Here is a 19,935-nt window from a genome sequence, read left to right as displayed (position 1 = left end):
ACCAGAGCCACCAAAGCAGGGAGTGTGTTTTGGCAGAGGCGCCGGGAAGAAACGAAGCCTACTTTCACTCGGTTTGCTGCTGTGAACAGGCTCAGATCCACTCATCCATGTGTGAACCTCTCCAACACTTCTGCCAGTAGGAGCTGTCATCACAATCACAAGCCACCTCACAATAGACAAACTGTCTCTGCCCAGACGCCACTGTCAGCAGTTTTTGTTAGGATGTGTCCTGATTGTATGCAGATGAACTATTATGACCTACTGTGCTTCCTTTTCTCTCAGCGAAAGACTGAAATACGACAAGTAAATGGAGTTTTTAAGCTTTTTAAGTTTCACTTTAATAGTTGTATGCTACTTTAAAAATTGACTGCACTACTTTAAAGGGGGAAACATTGAACTTTTCTGCTTTTCATTTCAGATCAAAATGTGCATCCAAAACATAATATGATGCACTATTATAGATAGAAAATGTTAGACAGATATAAACATTAAAATACTGCTTAATTGTCAGTAATAACAACGCAATATTATATGTTAAATAATGATAAATTAACATGATGAAAAGGGCTGATATGAAATAAATACTTTTGATATTTTAAGTACATTTTTGCTGGAAATAGTTAAAAACTTTTACTTGAGTAATCCTTTGAATGTAGGACTTTTACCTGAACTTAATGTTTTTTGTTTTTTTTGGTACAACAACTTAAGTATCTAAATACTTAGTGGTGGGAATTATCGGAGATCCAGCAATATCATATAATCACAATACTTTAGTCCCAATACAATATCGGTACAATTGAACCATTTTGCAGTATTCTGAGTATTGCAACAAAACATATTGCAATACATAGTGATTTATTACTGTTTTTCAACTGCATATTTTGTCCCCAAAGTAAAACGCTGTTGACTTAAAAAGAATAAAGCACTTGTTGTCAGCACCTTGTTGCAAAATATATCTAGTGGACTGAAAAGGCAATAGATTTTACTATTTTATTCAGCTACCAAGAGTTTAATTTATATTAGTAACATTAATGATATGTATAATTTAACAAATTGACTACAAGAGCAATCAAGTCAAGGCCAATTTCCTTGTAACGTTTCCTTTGTTAGTCAATAATAATTTGTTTCCGCCCAGTGATTGGGATCAGCTTCAGTATTTAACGGGTTCCTCTTTAACCCATGTTAAACCCCCAAAGTGTCAGTAAAATCATGCCAGCAGTTTTTTGCGTAATAATGCTGATGAACGCACAGAACTGGAAACATGACTATAATAAGGCTTTAAATGGGGCTATATATAACGGAGAAGATTGTTCTGTCAACACTAATAAAAGCTTTAGATGTTATGTTTTCCCAAATTTAATTTATGATCCCAGCTATAAAAATATCTCTGCCAACAGGAAGAAACAAATCAAAACTTCAGAGCGGAAGAAAACTTTCCATTGTTAAATACTTTATCTCTCTCTTTTGTTTAATAGGATCAAATACAGCTCTGTAGTTCACTGACATATTAGATTTTTACAGTAAAGGAGGTCACCTTCTCAGGTTTACACACTTTGTATATTTGACCTTATTTGACAATACACATGTACCCCAACATGGGCAAAGGCTTCTAACCAGATTGTGCACCGACTGGAACGATTAAATGCGTGTCTAATTAGACTCATTATGACGTTTGGTCCCTGAATAGACACGTGAAGCCATTAAAGACATGAGTCACCCTTTTCAGGACATGTCGAGACTGCTGAGATGTGGCCCCACTCTGTTCTGAGAAACCCAGTTTTTCCCATCAGCGCCCTGTCCTTCGCGCTCGGTTTGAACTTATTTACATACACACTCAGACACACTGCTATCTTCACTGGGAACAGGGAATTCCACTCATATCACAAACAAAGAAATAAGTCAAGAGAAGGAAAAGGAACAAAGAAAGAGGACAAAAGGAGAGGGTTTCATTAAAAACAGAGGTCAAGCGGAAAGAAATTAATAAAAACAAAGACCAGGGGTGAAAGAGTGCAGCTCGGTAATCTCTCCCTCCTCATCAGGGCTTGTTATAGAGTCATTAGCAGGGCTTTCAGACCGTGACGCTACAACCTCCCTGAAGGACACACACACACACACACGCACACACACGCACACACACACACGCACACACACTTTACTCAAAAGCCTCCCTCTGCATCTCAGTTCCCAAAGATGTCTTATTCGACCCGTGCTGCCCCAAAATTACATGAAAACATTTCAAATGGAAGTCGCTGCCAAACAGGAGGCGTAGCAAAAGGGAAACAATTTCCCTTTCACCCCAAAGGAGTTGTTGATGTAATTGTCTCTTATTAGGTGCATCAGCATGGATGTACCATAAGTAAGAGTGTAAGTCTTCAGTGAGACTTTGCATGCACTCAAGTGTTACATAAGGAGTTGTGTTACAGCTGCCTGAGCCAGCAGTTCATGTGCCAAAACATTTTGGTCGCATTTGGTCTCAGGTTCTTTCACTCCCCATTTCCACAGCGGGTTTCTCATTTTCTTTCTCACTATAAGACAAATATGCCGTGTCTCCCCAAAGGCCAGTTACACTTCAAGAGTGAAAGCAAGTTTTAAGGAGGTAAAATGTGCACCGAATCCAGAAATAAACAGCAAAACATGTACAGAAAAGGTAAACAGATGCGACAAAAGGAAAGAAAATAAATAAGAAAAACAGAGAAAATAAGAAACACGTGTGCGAGGAAACAGACTGCAAAATGAGTTGATGTACTGAAAACTGAGTGCAGCGTACCATATGAGAGAGGTGCAGAGAGACTGATGGCACATTAGAGGTTAACTAATTTGACTTGGCAGAATAAATGACGTGCATGAACCAGGTCCCCAGGAACACGGCTCAGCCTTGCTACTGATTTTCCCCAGTGGCCTCCGGCAGTACTGCAGCAAAAAAAATCCTTTGCGGCCCAAAAACCTTCTTTCCCATAGACCGCCGTTTTAAACAAGACGTCTGTAAAACTGTTGACAGGACACCTCAAACCACAAACACAGATGAATTTTTCATCCATGGTGTTTTTAAATTTGTACCATCTTGTCATCTGTTAGCTAGTTATTATCATAAATATACAGCATGAACTAATATCATGAAAGAGCAAAAACAGTAATTGTTAACAACAACATTTGCAGAATTTGCATTTCAATTGTATTCCCCTTACTGTTTAGTGTTCAGTTGAGGGTTGTTGTATGGATGTTTTAATGCTCTTTTTACCTATATTAAAAGGACGATTTTTTACCTTCTTGACTGAATGGTAAGATGGGCTTTATCTATTTTCCATTTTGCACCATTTGCCCAGCATCTAAAGATTTGATGCTGATTTATACTGTAACAAAGCAAATTTGATTATAAAATTTAAATTTGCTGCTCATTTTATCTATATGTATGCTATAAAGGGATAGCCAGCAGACGAAGCTCAGAGTAGTTTTAATTCACTATATAAAGAGGTTTGAACCACCCTAAGGTTTTGGAGCCTGTGCACAAAAACAAAGAACATAAATTGTTGAGGTTGTTGAAATAATTGAGCCATGGAAACTGACCAACAACACTAAACATCTTGCAAAGATGTGGTCAAATTTAACCACAAGGCAGTTAAAAATGTTCACTCCCTGCTTTTCATGTGCTTGTTGTGTAGGTGCGTAGCCAGGGTGTTACAGAGGAGCTGAAGTGCCTGAGTTTACTGAACGCTCTGGATAAGGACCAGGACATCCCCGACCAGCTGGCCCAGCTCTTCGGAGAGTCCTGCATCAAACTGGCTGAAGGCATCAAAGCATACATCTCCAAGGTAAGAGCAAATGTTCAAAAACTACATGACATTCAGAAAAGGTACAGTATGTGCAGAGTTTCATTTAATATGTTCTGTATTTGATTTAGAGAAGTAAACATCTTACTTGATCACTATTGATTTATGATGAAATACCACATTTTTGTAGAACAGATTTAAAAAATACTTCAAACAACTGTACAGTATAAAGGGAAAAGGGTATATAAAATGCATTTGTTGCCAAGCTAATACCAATAAAAACTTCTTTATATCTTGGCAATGCCAACTGATAAAATCCAGACTATAATTTCTAATCTCTAAATGATATATTTATAATATTTAATGAGGTGTGTGGGGCCAGCTTTGCTGACCCCAGGTTAAAGAACAGATGGAGGCAGCATGAAGGAATCTGCTCGATTACAGTGAGCTGGGAATGACGCAGAACTGAACTCTCGGGGTAGGACTAATTGGGCGTATTTGTCATCGTAATGGAGAAACTTTCACATGAGGACTAACACTCGTCATAAGTATGTATGTATGTATATATATATACATAGAGCACAGCATATGTGCTAAATTACACATGTAATCTGCAATGGACAATTGAAAACAACACAGTAACATTATTATTATTATCAATAATAATAACAATAATAATGGCAACAGATTTTTTTTTCAATAATAATAGTATATATTCAATAATATTAGTGTTGCCTCTGGAACCCCCTTTACTTTATTACCACTTCATTTGAGTAGAAGTAAAAACACCATAGTATAAAAATACTTCATTAAAAGTGAAGTCTTGAATTAAATGATACTTACATTTAAAAGTACTTTTAAATATCAAGTACTCATTATGCAAGATGCTCCTTTTTTAAGTGTTATTTCATCATAGAACGTTATATTATTCTGTTTTTATCACTGATGAATGCATGAAAGAGCATTTTAATGCACAGCATCATGTCATATTAGTGCATCATCATTTTTTTATGCGGGTTAGGGTTAGGGTTAGTGTCAATAAATGTAAAGTTAAAGAAGCAGAAAAAAAGACTCAAGTAAAGCACAAGTATGTCAAGATTGCATTTGAAAATTTCATTAAATTCCATGGACCACTCTCAAGTATTAACTTCATGGCCTCTTTTGTCTGCTCCATCATCACATTCCTAGCCATGAACTCCAATGTACCACTGAGACAACACTTCATAAAACACTAAATGAGACAGTATTAGTGAGTATTAATCATAAAAATGTAAACCTATCCTTGAAATTGTTATATATAATGGATTGAGTGGAGGAGAATTGTTAAAAGTGTAGGAAATGAGAGAGCTACGAATGAGACACCTCATTTTTCTCCACTGATGACAACTGCCAGCTGCTCTACCTGCTGACTACAAACCCTTACAATGAACAGTCTACTTAAAAGTGACTCGCTTAAAATGCTGAACATTAAACAATTTGTGAAAAATTTGGGTTATTTCGTTTATTTCTAGCATTTGTGGAGCGATAGTTGGGGACTGTAGTTATTGTGCAGATATGAATTAAAGCATTTATGACTATGTGGCCTAGCTTGACCTTTGACCTCACTGCCTGTAGGGACTTTATAAGTATAAATACAACTTTCTATTTCAGGTTGTAAACTATCATAAAAAAGTCAATCATTTATTACAGCCGGTGACCTCAGATCATAAAAAACCTCTGAGCTTGTTTTGCTGCATGTTTACATTTATGTGTTCAAACTTGTGTATTTCATGAGTCAGTACTCAAGACAGTTTTGTGCCCCGGGGTGCTTCTCGGCACAGACACACACAGATTTTTATAAGCTCCTAGCTGTGTGTGTATTTACAAGCTGTTGTGTGCATGCCAAGTTGAACCAGTTTGGCTTTCACCAGCATTATCTGTAAAGTTGATGCTACATGAACCTATGCCAGACCTCAGTAAAAAACAGTTCAAATAAAGGTGAACGCCCATTTACAGGCCCTGAGTCATTGCAGGATTATTACAAACACAAATGTGAGCTACGGTGCACGTGTTTTGAGTGAATCCTGTTTGTGTCCAATTTTCAATACACCCTCTCCATTATCATGTGTGTCACATTTGGCTGAGTTATGACTTCAAGGAGTTTTGCCGCAAATGCCACGGTGCTAAGGGTTTTTTAAGTACCTCAAAGGAATAATTCACCACCTACATGACATTTTGGAACATCGTGTTGTGTTGGATTCATGAAGGAAACTTTGTTTTTCTTGCATGCTTTCATGGTGAATGAAGGAAATTCTTGATGAATTGAACATGTGAAAGGGGTCTATGTTTCACAACAATCAAAAGATCCATTCACAAACTCTTTACCCTGTTTTTGGATTCTCTGCCACAACTTTAATGTGACATAGCGTGATTAATTAGTCGCTTTAACACTATGATCGCACTATAGGGCTGCATCAAAGTCCCCCCTTTGTACTGCCCCTGCATTTTTTTACCAAATAGCACCAAATAACGGTCCCGGCTCAGTAGCGAGACCACTCTGCCCCCCCTTTATGCTATCGAACTTTATATACAGAATGGTGAGGTGGAATAAAAGCGCAAAATTTCTGCCTTTTAACAGGCAGTAGAAATACAGCTATTGATATACAAATGGTTATTTGGTGGGTTAAGTATTCCTTTAATTGCATCCACGAGCTGTTTCAGCAGGCCAAATGATCTCTGCCTCACCTCTCTCTCTCTCTCTCCGAACCTCCCTACAACTACAAACCTCTGGTCCAAAATAATAGTTTTGTTTAGCTAAACTGTTTTGGGGCACGTTTAGCAAGTGTACTTGAACAAGACACTGAATCCCCAGATTGCTCCTGACTGTGTTTGTATTTGGGGAAAACGTAAGCCGATCTCACCCAAAGTGCCAATGTGATGTGTTTGTGCCAAAACTCTCTAGCCTCAGGCTGCTTCTCCAACTGTTCAGCTCTAGACGCACCTGGTATTAGTTGGCATAGACAAGTGGGATCTGATCAGACAAGTGACTTGTTTTGCACCAAGGCTGGAATTCATATAAAGATGTTTTTAGACACAAAAATTCATAGCGCTTGTGTATTTGGTGGCCTCTGAGCTCAAAGGGTGTCACATGGCTGACGAAATGCTCACACACACACACACACACACACACACACACAATTTAACAAATGTCCCTCATTCACCACGAAATTTACAGTGTCTTACCCTTAGAAAGATTAACGGCGCGAGTGAAGGGGGCCGATGATCCGAGAGAACTTTTCTTAACGAATCTGCCTTTTTCGATAAAGATGATGTTTTTTTTGTTGTTATTTCTTTACCCCTTTATTTTCCCTATTTTGAATATTACTATTATTAATTTATTTTGATTTTAATCTGAGATGTATTTGAGAATGTGGAGCCCACTGTTCTGCTAAGTTATAAAATCAATAAAAAAAATCAATTTCAAAAACAAACACTAATTAAACACAAGTAAGTCACGTTATTATTACCCCCAAACTCCTGCAGTAAGTGAACAGATTGACACACATTAAGGTCACACTGCCCTCACTGTATATGTTGAATGAATCAGCATGAAAATACGGATGACTCCGGCTCGAGAATGCCCCCATCGCTCTCTCACACACCCACACATTCATACGCCCACTGACTCACTCCATTCATATAAGTCATCTTCTTGCAGACATTGCCAGGAGGACTTTTCCCGCTTAGTCGGAATGTCTGGACGCTTACGGCAGTATATCTTCAGCCCCCTCATTTCCTTCCAAAACCACTGTCTGTCTTTGTTTCACCCTCTCTTGTCCTTTCTTTTTAAGTCTCTCTCTCTGGCTAACTCCTCTCTTCCTCAATCTTTTTTTTCCCTTTACCACCTCACCTCCTCACCCTTCTCTCGCTTTCTGCTCTACTTGTGTGATACAATCGGAGAGCGCTGCTGCATGCCCCTGTGGTCCTCAGTGGACGGGAACTGGAATGTCTCGTTTTCCTTCATTGTAAATGCATTCGCTGGTGACAAATCGTCCAAACAAATTTACATCCAATTGCTTTTTTTTCCAAACATTCACACATGGGGTTTTAACAATCCAATCCAAATCCCATTCATTTCCATGTCAGCACCTTGTTGTTTTTTTTTTCTTTTTCCAACTGATGCTGCTTTAAAAAGAGAGGGCAAAAAGGCATCTTAACCCCTATCTGTTCCAATAGAGCATCAACATCGCGGTTGGACTGTTTGCTGTTGAAAAGTAATTTTAGTGATTCTTCCATGCTGGTTTTGTTAAAAATTGTCCACTTGCGTCAGGGGATTAAGGTTTTTAGACGAAGGAAAAGGGTCGCAAAAGCCAAAATGGTGGTTAGATCGAGCTGGCAGACCAAACCGACGCCGTTTCTTTCCTTATAAAATGCTCAGTGAAAGTACAGGGATCCAGATTTTAAACCGTGGTGACAATCTGTATGAATACTGAGGCTGCACAACAATTACACAGGTTGAATTACAGCAGTTCTATAATGTTCAAGGGAGCATAAACTATGTAGCAATCATGGCTTAGTTATGACTCGTCTATTCTTATTTATCAGACATAAATGGAGGTGAAAGAGTAATGCTTTCTCATACAAAAACCTCATCTAAAAGCAGCATTTGTAGTTTTTTGAGAGGGATCTCAACATGACAAAATAATAAAAATAAATAAATAAATAAAAAATCAGACCTCTAAGAGGCCATTAATCCTACAATATGCTTTTGTTGAAGCTTGCAACTGTGGCTGCCAGCCACTGATAAGCTGGCATCTCACAGAGGCATTTCTGCAGAGCTATTGATTGGCTGAGCTTTGTAACTCACATGGCCTGGTTCACTGGATTGGCTCCCTATTCAGCTTTTAACTGGCATTCCTCAGCTGGTACATGGTTGGCATCTGACCGTTGTCGGAAAGTGAGTAACCTCATTCAAAGGGAACGACCCTGCTGCTACTCCACTACAGGTCTGACAGTGACTGTGTAAATCACATAATCTAGTCACATGTTCGAATCCCCAATTTGTTTGAAAAAAGAAACATTTAGCTGTTTTTTAGCCAAGAAGTACAATCAAAATCACTTTTATATCAACCTGCTCTTATACCAAGGTTGTCAAATATGGCCGCTTGGTCAGTGCAAGGCACCCTTTAGCAGCTGACTTACTGGCTTTCAACTAAGTTCAATTTTAAACCAATCCACAGTAATATAACATACTCAAAACAACAAGCATTGTATAAAGAGTAAGAAAATGTTTTCCAGTGTTCCCTGTGAACATGGAAGTTTATTCTGAAAAGACATTGATGTAATGAGGGACAACTGAAATGTCCTAATCTGATGCCGCATGGGTACCTAGAGCTTCATAATTTGAAACGTAGTGAAACGTAACCATGCTGCTGTATTTTGAAAAGTTTGGAGTCAGAACATATTGTCATATCTGTTCGTTCAGTATGATGGAGCCAGGAGACAGCTAGCTCAGCTTACGCCAAAAACACACCAAGCAGTGGTGAAGTGCGGCCTGCAGTGAACTTTTATGCAATGTCTATAAAAGCTGTGGTCGTCTCTCTGAGCTGTGGCAGTTTGATTCTGGGGAAACTGTGGATAATTTAACTTTAGGCGAGAAAAATCAGCCAGAGAATAGAATTGGTTAACAGACTCCAGTGGCCCAGCGCTGCTTGGAGTGTTTTTGGCGTTATCATAAAAGCTAAAAGCAGGGGGGACAACTAGCCTGACTCTTTCCAAAAGTACACGAGATCGACCTACCAGCATCTCCAAAACTCACTTACATTTTATATCTTGTTTGGTTAATCCATGCAAAAATCCAGGGATATTTACTAAGTTTATTAAGGCTGCTTCATGGATTTTATCCTACACTAACCATGTCTTAGCCCTCAGTTACAGAAGTAAACATCGGTTTCTCTAATAATCAATTAGTGATGTCTGAAAATCCCAGAACGTGGTTAGAGCGTAAGTGGGATGACAGTAGCAACATTCCTGAGGACAAATATAGGTCGAGTCTGACCAAAGCCACATGTAAAAGCCTGTTGCTGCAGCGTGTACGACGTTGCAGCTGTTGTGGCTATAACAGGTGCCAGGAGGACGTGCTGATCACGGCTCCTCAATCAGCTACTGAAAGCCATTTGATCCAGTGCTCTTTTGCAACAAGTTGGAATATTTCTGACTTGTGTTACTTGGATAGAAATGCAATGCCCTCAATGCTGGCAGGATCATGAAACAGGGGAGCGTATCTGTTGAAGTTCAGAGGGGAAAAAAAAACAAAACAAATGGTATGAAGACCAGTTTGTAATGGATGTGTCATTGGTTTCGGATTAAGATATCTGATGAATCCAAGGTTGAAAATTAAGTTCAGCTACCCCACATTAATGTGATAAACACATAACACACTTAAGGAATAAATGAGGGAATTCACTCACACACACTGTCTCTGTGCCTTTGAGCTCTGGTACAAAACAGACAATCCATCAAGTCCAAAACAGATGCTTGCATTTGTTTCACTAACAAACTTAAACCATGCGGTTTGGATGCGCACTCGGCCTCGCCCCCATGTGACGGTTCCTTAAAAAACTGAGAATGACAAGCAGTGAGTGTGAGAGACGGAGGGTATTAAGAATGAGGTGGTGAGAAAAGAATGGAAAACAGATAAAGATAGGAGAAGAGCATTAGCATAGTTTTGGCTGCAGCTATCTCCTGGAAACTATTATCAAATGTATGTTGGCTTTGCATTTAGATTCCTCTGTGGTGCACACAAACTGTACTTAATGGGATCAGTGAGTGAATGATGCCGATAATGATGTGACAAAGTTGCATGTGAGAGGCTGACAAAGGGAGATTATGATGATGGCTGTGGTAATGAAGATGTAGACTGGAGTGATCGATGGGAGTGTACCGAAAGACCTTAAAGCCAAACAGAAGGGACGAATAATGGAAACTGTGTATGAAAGAAAAAAAGAGGGAGGAAGAGAGAAGTAAAGAAGCCCAGCTGGACAGGAACAAATAAAAAAGAAAGAAATGAGAGATGTGGAGGGAAAAAAAAAGGGGGAAGCGGAAAATAAAGGTGCTGCAGGAGAAGAAAGAGATGAGAGTAAGAAAGCAGAGAAAATATCACAATGAGGACATAATTATAGTGGAGAAAAAGAGAAAAAGAAAAACATAATGTTGGCTGAGTTGAAACTCAGCGACTCCAGGCAATATTTGTTTAATAAAAAAATTAAACAAAAAATTCAGTGATTCATACTGAATTAAATGGCGGTTTTGCATGTTTTTGCTCATTACTAATAAATCACAACCAAAACATGAGATGTATTAAATGTGCTGAGTATTTTCCAAACCATATAAGCACTTAAGATTTATTTTGTTGCCTTTTATTAAGCCATTAGTGTCAGACCATTTCATTAGTGTAAGAAAACCAACTTGCAGGCACTTAAGAATTGTATGGACTATGCTTCATCCATCACAGTGTGCAGTTAATCTCTTTTTGCATTATAAGTGCATCATTTTAAGACTCCCATCACTTTGAGATATGACTGATGCTGAAGAAAGAAAAACGGTCGACAAACTGGCATTAAGTGGTGTGACGTTAATGAAAAAGTTAAAAGTTTGTCCGCCAACATCATAAAAATATAAGTGACATAAATCTTCAGTGTGGTGGGCTTTTTAAGAATAGGTTCACATTTTCAAGTCTGTCTTAAAATAACATCCGCATGTATATATGTACTTTGAAAGAGTCCAGGTAAACAAACCAAAATAGAAATCTAGAGATTAGATATCGGCTTAGGTTTCGGTAATATTGCGTTTTTTCCCCCCTGGTTTTACAGGCTGCATTACAGTAAAGCGATGTCATTTTCTCAACACATCAGACTGTAAACTGACCACCAATGTCTGTCAACATTGATATTTGGTTGAATGTAGGTTGTGAAATTCGATGTAAAGATGACGTCTAAGGCCAACATCAATTGATTACTACAGATTGGGATGTTGATATTTTGTTGGTTTTAAGTTGTGTTTAAGTAACCAAATACCAATGTCTTCCAAACGTCTCATGCCAACATCATCTTGACTAAGATTAAGAACATCTGGTAGGTAGGGAGAACAAAACACAAAATCTGCAAAACGTCATAATGTCAACGTCAACACAATGAGCTACTGTATGCAATGTTAGACATTTAAAATAATGTCACCCTGAATTCAACCAAAATTAAACTTCTGTCTGAATAAAAAGTTTGATGTCTTTCTGATAATATTTTGCTGACAGTCAACCCTGCAATATTGTCGCAAAATATTAATATGAAGGTATCTGTTAAAATATTGTGATATTTGTTTTTCTCCATATCACCCTGCCTCAACAAAAACAACTACAACTCTTAAAGATGCTCCACATGGTTTCATAAAAGCTTCATCTTAGGTTAAAGGTTCAGCATGTAGCTCTCGAGAAAGATAGTTTGTTGTTGAGTCTCATCCCCAGATCATCCAGTATGAAGACCTTGGGCTGGGAGTCGGACCGAACCACCAACCCAAAGCGTTGGTCTTTGAGGTCCTGGAAATGAGACTCAACAATCAACTATCTTTTTAAAGAATTACAGACTGCACCTTGAAAAACTAAACATAAAAAAAGGATATGAGGCACATTGAAGGGACGTAGAAAAGAAGTAGAGATGACAAGAGAAAAAGAGTTGGTATTGGCCACAAAATAATAAAATGTTTAACCATGCGGTTTTAATTATATAAACTGTGTGAAGGCAAAGAGGGATGAAAAAAGTCCTTTTGGCTGAGTTAAACTGTACGTCAAAAAAAGTAGATTAAAATTTGATTTACTGTATGTGACACACTGTGTGTCCGTGCATGTGACTACGTGCACGAACAACATTTTAATGACTGCACTGATGATTTTCACACTTAAAGCTCATTAACTACAAATCATATGCATTTAAAATGATTTGCACCCCATCGAGGAAGCCATTGGTTTCAGTTTATTTTATTACAGCATTAAAATCAAACTGCAGACAGCATGAAATGTTCTTGAGGTATATTTTTAGCTGTCGTGGTGGACCATTAGTCCGCTTATTTTTAGAGGAAAACCAATCTAAAGACTGTCTTGCATCACACGCAGAAAATCAGACCCAGTCGACAAGTTGTGCAAAACTTTCTCTGACTTCAGTAGCTTCCTGTATGAAAACAATGTCAATATATGTGATTATAAGTCTCAGTCTTTCAAGCTGTACTCATAATGACTTCCTATGAGGTGGAAACTCGGTTTAGAAACACCTTATATACTTTGTTAAAGTGTAAACATTTTAAAGTTAATGGGGCAGACTCTGGAAAACGACCAGTGTGAGGCTTCAGGGAAGAAAGAGGCAGGAAGAGGAAGCTGTGCTCTCCTGGAGAATTCAGCCTCTCAGGCTTTTGATCTTCTACTAGCACGTTTGTTATGTCAGTCCCTTCACACGTGCAGTAATTGTTTTGTACTGCATACAAACAAGGCTATAAGAAAGGCTGGAAATCAGCAGGAGAGAGGAAGGGTGATGGGATAGCACCAGGGGGATTTAGGATGGCATGCGTGAAACTAAGCTCAGGTATTCAGCCTTGACCTCTCAGCCCCTGTGGAGACCAGAGTAACTTTTTTACAGTTTAAAACACTGCACCGTAACATCTGCACCTGCTGAGACAAATTGCCAATTCATCAACTCTCAGCTTCCAGTTGCCGTGACGGATAACGCTCAGAGACAGGGTGGGGGTTAAAACATCCACGGCAGGAATTCATATTATCGCTCGATCAAACGTCCTCTCCAGGGTCTCAGCTGTGGTTTGTTGTACTGACAGATCAATGTGGTAAATAATGGCTGCATGCATGTATCTGACTGAAAGGACATTTTTGTCTTTTTGGCAGACTTGTCTAAGTGATTCTTCTGTGATTGTTGTCCAAGATTTTTATTTTTTCTATTTTACCACATGTATTGGATTGTGCACATGGCGTGATGCCACAGTGAACAGGAGTTATTTTGTTTGAAGAAGACTGTTTTTCCTCCCTCCAGTTTAGGTCAAAGGTTGGGAATTGGCTTCCAAGTACTAAAAAGGGATTTACCTTTTTGTTTGAGGGAGGCCAGAGTAAGACAAGGCTTAGAGATAGCAGCTGAAACTCGAACCTTGCCCGCTCTTTGGATTTATTAGGTAAATTTTTTCTGCCTTTTAGAAAAGAGAGAAAAAGAGACCCTTATTTTGGGTGCAGGGTACTGAAATTTCTACATTTCATCAACTGAATGTCATAAAATATAAAAATGAGAACATTTGAAATTTTAAGTTTTTTTTTTAATTACACCCTTTCACATGGTCAACATCAGAAGCTGTGCAGAAAGCTTGTGACTATTTCAAATGAGCTTCATCATCATCGAAATTTGTATGCCTACATTTCCATTACGAGGGGACAAAAACTGCAACAGCTGACGAGGATCATGTGCAAAGATAAAGGCTCCTAACGACTCAATTGACTAGTCAAAAAGGAGAAAAATACTGTTTGCTTTCCACCATGGGCACTTCAAGGTTTAGTTTAAAGAAAGGAAAGAAAGGATTTTACTCTTTAACATGAAGAGGTATCTCTGTAGGGATCCTTTCCATTAGTGGTCAGACAGTTCAAATACTCTGAGCCTGTTTGTGGCAAAAACAAGTACTTTTAGTGGACATGAGTGGAGTGGTTACATTGCAGCCTTTTTTCTCTACTGCCAGCTCAATACTGGACTAAAATCTTATCCAGGGCTTTCAGTTGTATCAGTTACATTTATCAGCAGATGACCTTTCCTCAGTAAACCTTGGAAAGTGTAGTTTGATAAGACAATACAAACCAAAGGTTCACCTGTTTTGTCAAACTATAATTCAAGTTCAGGAATCAACTTTGATATAAGTAAACAAAGTACAAATTTACAATTCTATCCGAGAACAGATTTAGTTGTGTGATTTTTACAAAAATATATAATAATCATATTAATAACTAGATCCTCTTGAGATGGGATCAATCTAGCTGCGATAGTCAATTCGTAAATTGAGGTGAATGTGAACCTGATGTTTAAAGTGGGGTGGCTTCAAACGTCATACCGATCTCAACTTAACGTTGTTAAATTTTCATGACTGCATCTTCAGGTTGTGACGGCTGCTGTATGGTTATTGCGTTACCGCATTGACATAAATCTGTCCACAGAAAGACAGTTATACAAACACCAAATTACTCAACCAGCTTCTGTGGTACTTCCCTCTGCATTAGGCGTCACCAGGACTACATTTTGCCATGATAACACGTACAGACTCATGAGGTGAAAACAATACCAGCTGTGGCGACATTGTGGCAGCTGGTAATGATTAAAGATGAAGATGATCTGGGCTTTCGGCTTCTGCCCTTTCATGCTCCAGTAAGTTATTTCCAAACAAAAGGTCACTTACTTTAGCTCACATACTAGATGTTTCGTGGGTGCCATATCTCTAAATCTGCTTCGTGTCAAAGCAGTGATGTCATAGCAAATATCTAGCTTTTGGCTGCTGATGCAAAACAGCTGTTTTGACATCACTGGTCTGGGTGTGGATGGACACGTAGCAGACTTCAAAGAAAGTAGTGCACCATGACCCCAAAGTGGTGCACTTCAAGGATGAGGCTGCTGTTATAGATTGCTCCAGGAATTTGTTCTAAAACCCAGTCAATGTTTTTTGAGGGGGTCAGTTGCCTGAAATAAAGGTCTGTAGTTACAACCTAAGAGACATTCTGTTTTAACGGTCAGACAGATAATCGATGACAGACGAATAACCTTGTGGTCGGCACACAAAAACAGACAAAAACAGTAACGGTATGGCAGAACAGTAAAATGAAACATACATGACGATATGCTGGGATGGTGATGTTGTTACAAAGAATGGAATAAAATATAAATTATTATTATGTGTCTATAATTTTAGGAAATTATTCTGGTAACAGGGTTCCCACACACTTTCATGAACAAAATTTCAAAACTTTTCCGTGACTTTTCAAGGACGCATGATAAAATTTTGGAAAAGCATGTGCTTCACTGTGTCTTCCCATATCTTATCTTCACACACGCAGATGTCATGTTAGTCATGGAAAGTTTTCCACTTGTATCAATCAGCAAATTAGTTTTTTGAGTTAATATGCCTTATTTGACATGTACGTCTTTTGATACAACTACTGCACATCGTTGTGTCGATGCTGAATTGTGACATATTGTGTGACCCCAAGTTGATGCATATTTGAGTTACGTTACGTAAACAGTTATCTTACAGGAAATAAATTCGCTGTTACATTACATAGAAGGTAATCTCTGAAAGGTTACTGTAAAAATGTATTTCAATGTTTTTTACTAATTCCATGACTTTTCAAGGCCTGTAAAATGAGATTATGAAATTCCATGACTTTTTTCCAGGTTTCATGACAGTGGGAACCCTGTAGTAATGTCCACTAACTGTCCAGATTATCTGTGTTTTCTTCCTGTGAGGGAGCTACATAACTTCCAGTTGTGGATTTGATTGTGGAGGATGGCTGAAAGTTCAAATATTATAACTTTGAATGACGATGCCATATTACCATACTTACTGCCGGCCTCACATAATTTTACTGTCCTGCTCTTGTCCACTAAAATGGTTTCTGTCAGATTCCATGCTAACGCAGCATTATCCTGTAAGATTTCAGGAATGATAAAAACGTGGTGCTTTGGTTGAGGGTAGCACAAGGTGAAGTTTATAATATTAACAGGCATAAAGACACAAATGAATATTGTATGTATGACTCTCCTGTTATTGCGCTCTAATGATGAAGAGATGCAATGATGTAACCGTACTAACATGGTTATTCAGAGTGACGAACACATGCTGGAGAAACAAGTCGGCCTCTGAGCAACAATTCCTTATCTTATTCTCTTCTACAGTGGGCTATTCAAAAGCAAATGTCAGTCATTGACATGCTGTGTATACACACACATACAGGGAGGGGTGGAGGGCTGCAGTGTTGTTAGTGATTTCCAGCTGATACTCAAACACAAAAGACCTCTGTGTCTGGCGTCGACCACCCTCCTTCTCCTCATTCATCCCTCAGGCTCAGTTCCTGTACCAAAAAATCCCTCCTCTACCTCCATCTTCGCATCCCTGCTCCTTCACTCTGATATTTTCTGTAGCTTCTTTTGCATCAGCTGTTCAACACAGAAGACAAGAAGCACCAGTGCTGCGGTCACGATACTTTGATTAAATGTGGGACTCATATGATCTTCAGGGAATTTCCACAAAGCAGAACGCTCCCATCAGATGAATTTATTGCATGTTTTCAATCTTATTTATACACACGGCGCATTCTTGCGGTATTTCAAAACTCACAATAAAGCTCACTGTCAGCATTATAAATGCACCTGTGAAGCATCACATTACACAACTCTAACTCCAGCATGAAGCCTCATGTGACTTTTATTCTCCACATCAACACTTTCCCTCCTCTGGTTTGAAAACAAGCAGGGCAGAGATGGAAATGTACCAACAGGAGCCAGACGCTGGCATTCAGCATGTTGTGATTTATGAAGTTCTCCTGACTGCTCATATTGGCTTTAACATTTACATCTTAATCTCACTGACAAGTTCTGCATAACTTTCAAAAGCTTTTTATTATCATGGACTTATACATGGATAGGCTACATGTGCTCAGTGTTTTATCTAGAACATAAATCTTAGCCTGTTGAGTTTTTGGCTCTTGAAATAAGGGGCTTTCACCCAAAAAAAAGTCCAGTGTGTAGGATTTAGAATGGAATGTAATAAGATGTTTTCTTTTGTGTAAATATCAGCTGGAAAAAAAACAATTGTTGTGTTGTTACCTCAGAATTGGCCGTTTATATCTACATGGAGAGCAGGTCCTCAACCACCTAATCTACTATGTTGCACTGCCATGTTTCTACAGTAGCTGAGAATGGACAAACCAAACACTGGCTCTTCATAGAGCCAATTGGGTTTTTGCATCAGCCACCATAGTTAGCAGCAAGAGCCTGTCTCAAAAACACTGATTTATTTAACTTGAAACTTCCTCATTAGTGTTTTAATAACTAGGGGCCTCATTTCTAAATGTTTGCGTATGTACAACATACGTACACACAAAAAAAAAAGAAAAAGCTATGGAAAAAAACTGTATTTATAATTATCATAATTACATATTTAAAATTATGTTCCAGATTTTTTTTTAGCATTTTTTAAAAAGTCATTTCGTTGTCTGGGTTTTTTGTGGGTTTTTTTATTTATTTATTTTACAAATTTTCAAGTAATTTTTTTGTACTTTTAACCAATTTCTTGCTAATTTTTGGGGTCAGTTCTTCTTTCCTTGTTCATTGCTTTCTTCCCATGTTTTTCTTTTTAAGAAATCAAGATGATTTTCTCAGGTTTCAATGGGTTGAATCAGGCAACACAGCTCTAGTAAATCCTTATAAGGATGGAAAAGGTTTACAGACCAAATATTGTTATACTGTTACATTTTTTCTTTTTTTGGCTTCTAGCTTCAGTTGAAAATCAACAGAAGATCTATTGGGACAAACAGGCCAGACATTGTCTCCGTTTAAACAAGGCTTTTATGCAACCTTAAAAATGTGACATTTTGGTTGCGTCTGATGGAGTCATGGTCCCATTAACGCGATCAAGGATGCATTTGTTGATTCAAGTTTTATTGAATTCGTTTCTGTGGAAAAGTCCCATCCACCCCACCCCCCCGGCCGCAGGATGTGTTTCTGTGAGTCCTGAAACTGTTGTGTTCATGTCTTATATCATCTCTTGACCACACAGTCTCCTTGGCTAGGGCTTTTATCTCTTTTTATTTATAGCCATACCCTAGATGTGCACTGACTTCCTGGTTCACAGTCTGCTTTTGCTGTCAGCATGAAAAAAAAATGGGAAAGCTGGCATAAACACGACTGTGAGATAAATGAATAAACACACAACTCCTATGAAGTCATCACAGTGACTATAAGCAGAAAGTCTGAAACCAGTGATAAATGGTTTTGACAGTCTAAACAATAAGCGTTTGAGGCTCACCACCTTGCAGGCTTTAGAGAGACTGACAAAATTTGTTTTTTAATAATAGATCTTTCATAAGGGCTGCACTCTTTTTTCCCCCCGAGCATATTCAAAAGAGGCTGTGGTCTTACGAGATGTTTTATTGTGAACCACAGACAAGCAAGTGTGGGCCAAACTAGATCTTAAACTTTGTTTTGACCTGTCAGGTGCAGCAGATGTATGAAGGCATTGGATTGGAAGTTTATGAATCATATGTTACAGATGAATCTGTGCTCTTATGCCTACACGCTAGCGATAACCATGACAGGCATTATGTTCTCGGGTTGGTCGTCCGAAGGTCCATACGTCCATCCCATTCTTTTTAACACAATAGCTCAAATTTGGCATAAGAATACACTTGGACTTAATGATGATCTGATTAGAATTTGGTCGACAATGTTAAATGTTAATGTGACCTTGTCTCCGTCTCATTGGTGTGAATGTGATATCTCAAGAAAGCCTTGAGGGAATTTCCTCACATTCAACACAAACATCCACTTGGATTCTAGGATAAACTGATCAGATTTGGTTTTAAAAGGTCAAAGTTCAAGATCACCGTGAACTCGTCTGTCTCATTCTTGTGAATGCAATATCTCACATCTAACACCTTAAGGGAGTTTCATCAGGTTTGGCACAAACGTCCACTTGGACTCAGCAATGAACAGATTTGTGTGAATGCAATACATCAAGAAAAAGCAAATTTCAGCAAATTTGACCTCATGGGACATGTTTTAGGCAGTAAAACAATAATTCATACACTAATTAGGAGAAGGTTTCACTCAAATGACAATCATCAAATGACATCATAATAATCCATAAAAAACACTTTTCTGGCCAATATTCAAAGTCATTTCCAGGAACAGAAAGGGAGACATTTGGCCAGAGACTGAATTGGTGACACAAATCTTGGGTGCCTCTTGAAACTGCTTATTGTATCTTTCTTTTGTGCTGCCGGGGGAAAGATGCAAACTGTAACTGCAATTTGACTGGTTTGCGGATGCATATAGGCATACACCACATACACATGGAAGCACTTATTTTGCACATTTGCCAGAGTCAAGCTGCA

The 19,935-nt window shown here is 38.5% G+C and overlaps 1 protein-coding gene across 1 annotated transcript in view; it reads left to right on the top strand.

Moving 5' to 3' along the window:
* Nucleotides 1–19,935, top strand: part of tnfsf10l (TNF superfamily member 10, like) — a 67,265-nt gene that overhangs the window by 30,419 nt on the left and 16,911 nt on the right. Inside the window, exon 2 of the mRNA XM_042512437.2 lies at nt 3,660–3,809. Within this exon, the coding sequence (XP_042368371.1) occupies nt 3,660–3,809 (150 nt within the window). The remainder of the gene's footprint in view (nt 1–3,659; nt 3,810–19,935) is intronic.

Source organism: Plectropomus leopardus, chromosome 23 (genome assembly GCF_026936395.1).
Source record: "Plectropomus leopardus strain MGB_pleo_1.0 chromosome 23, ASM2693639v1, whole genome shotgun sequence".
Lineage (NCBI taxonomy): Eukaryota > Metazoa > Chordata > Actinopteri > Perciformes > Serranidae > Plectropomus > Plectropomus leopardus.
Note: the sequence above shows the minus strand (reverse complement) of the source record. Positions and strands in the feature narration are given on the sequence as shown.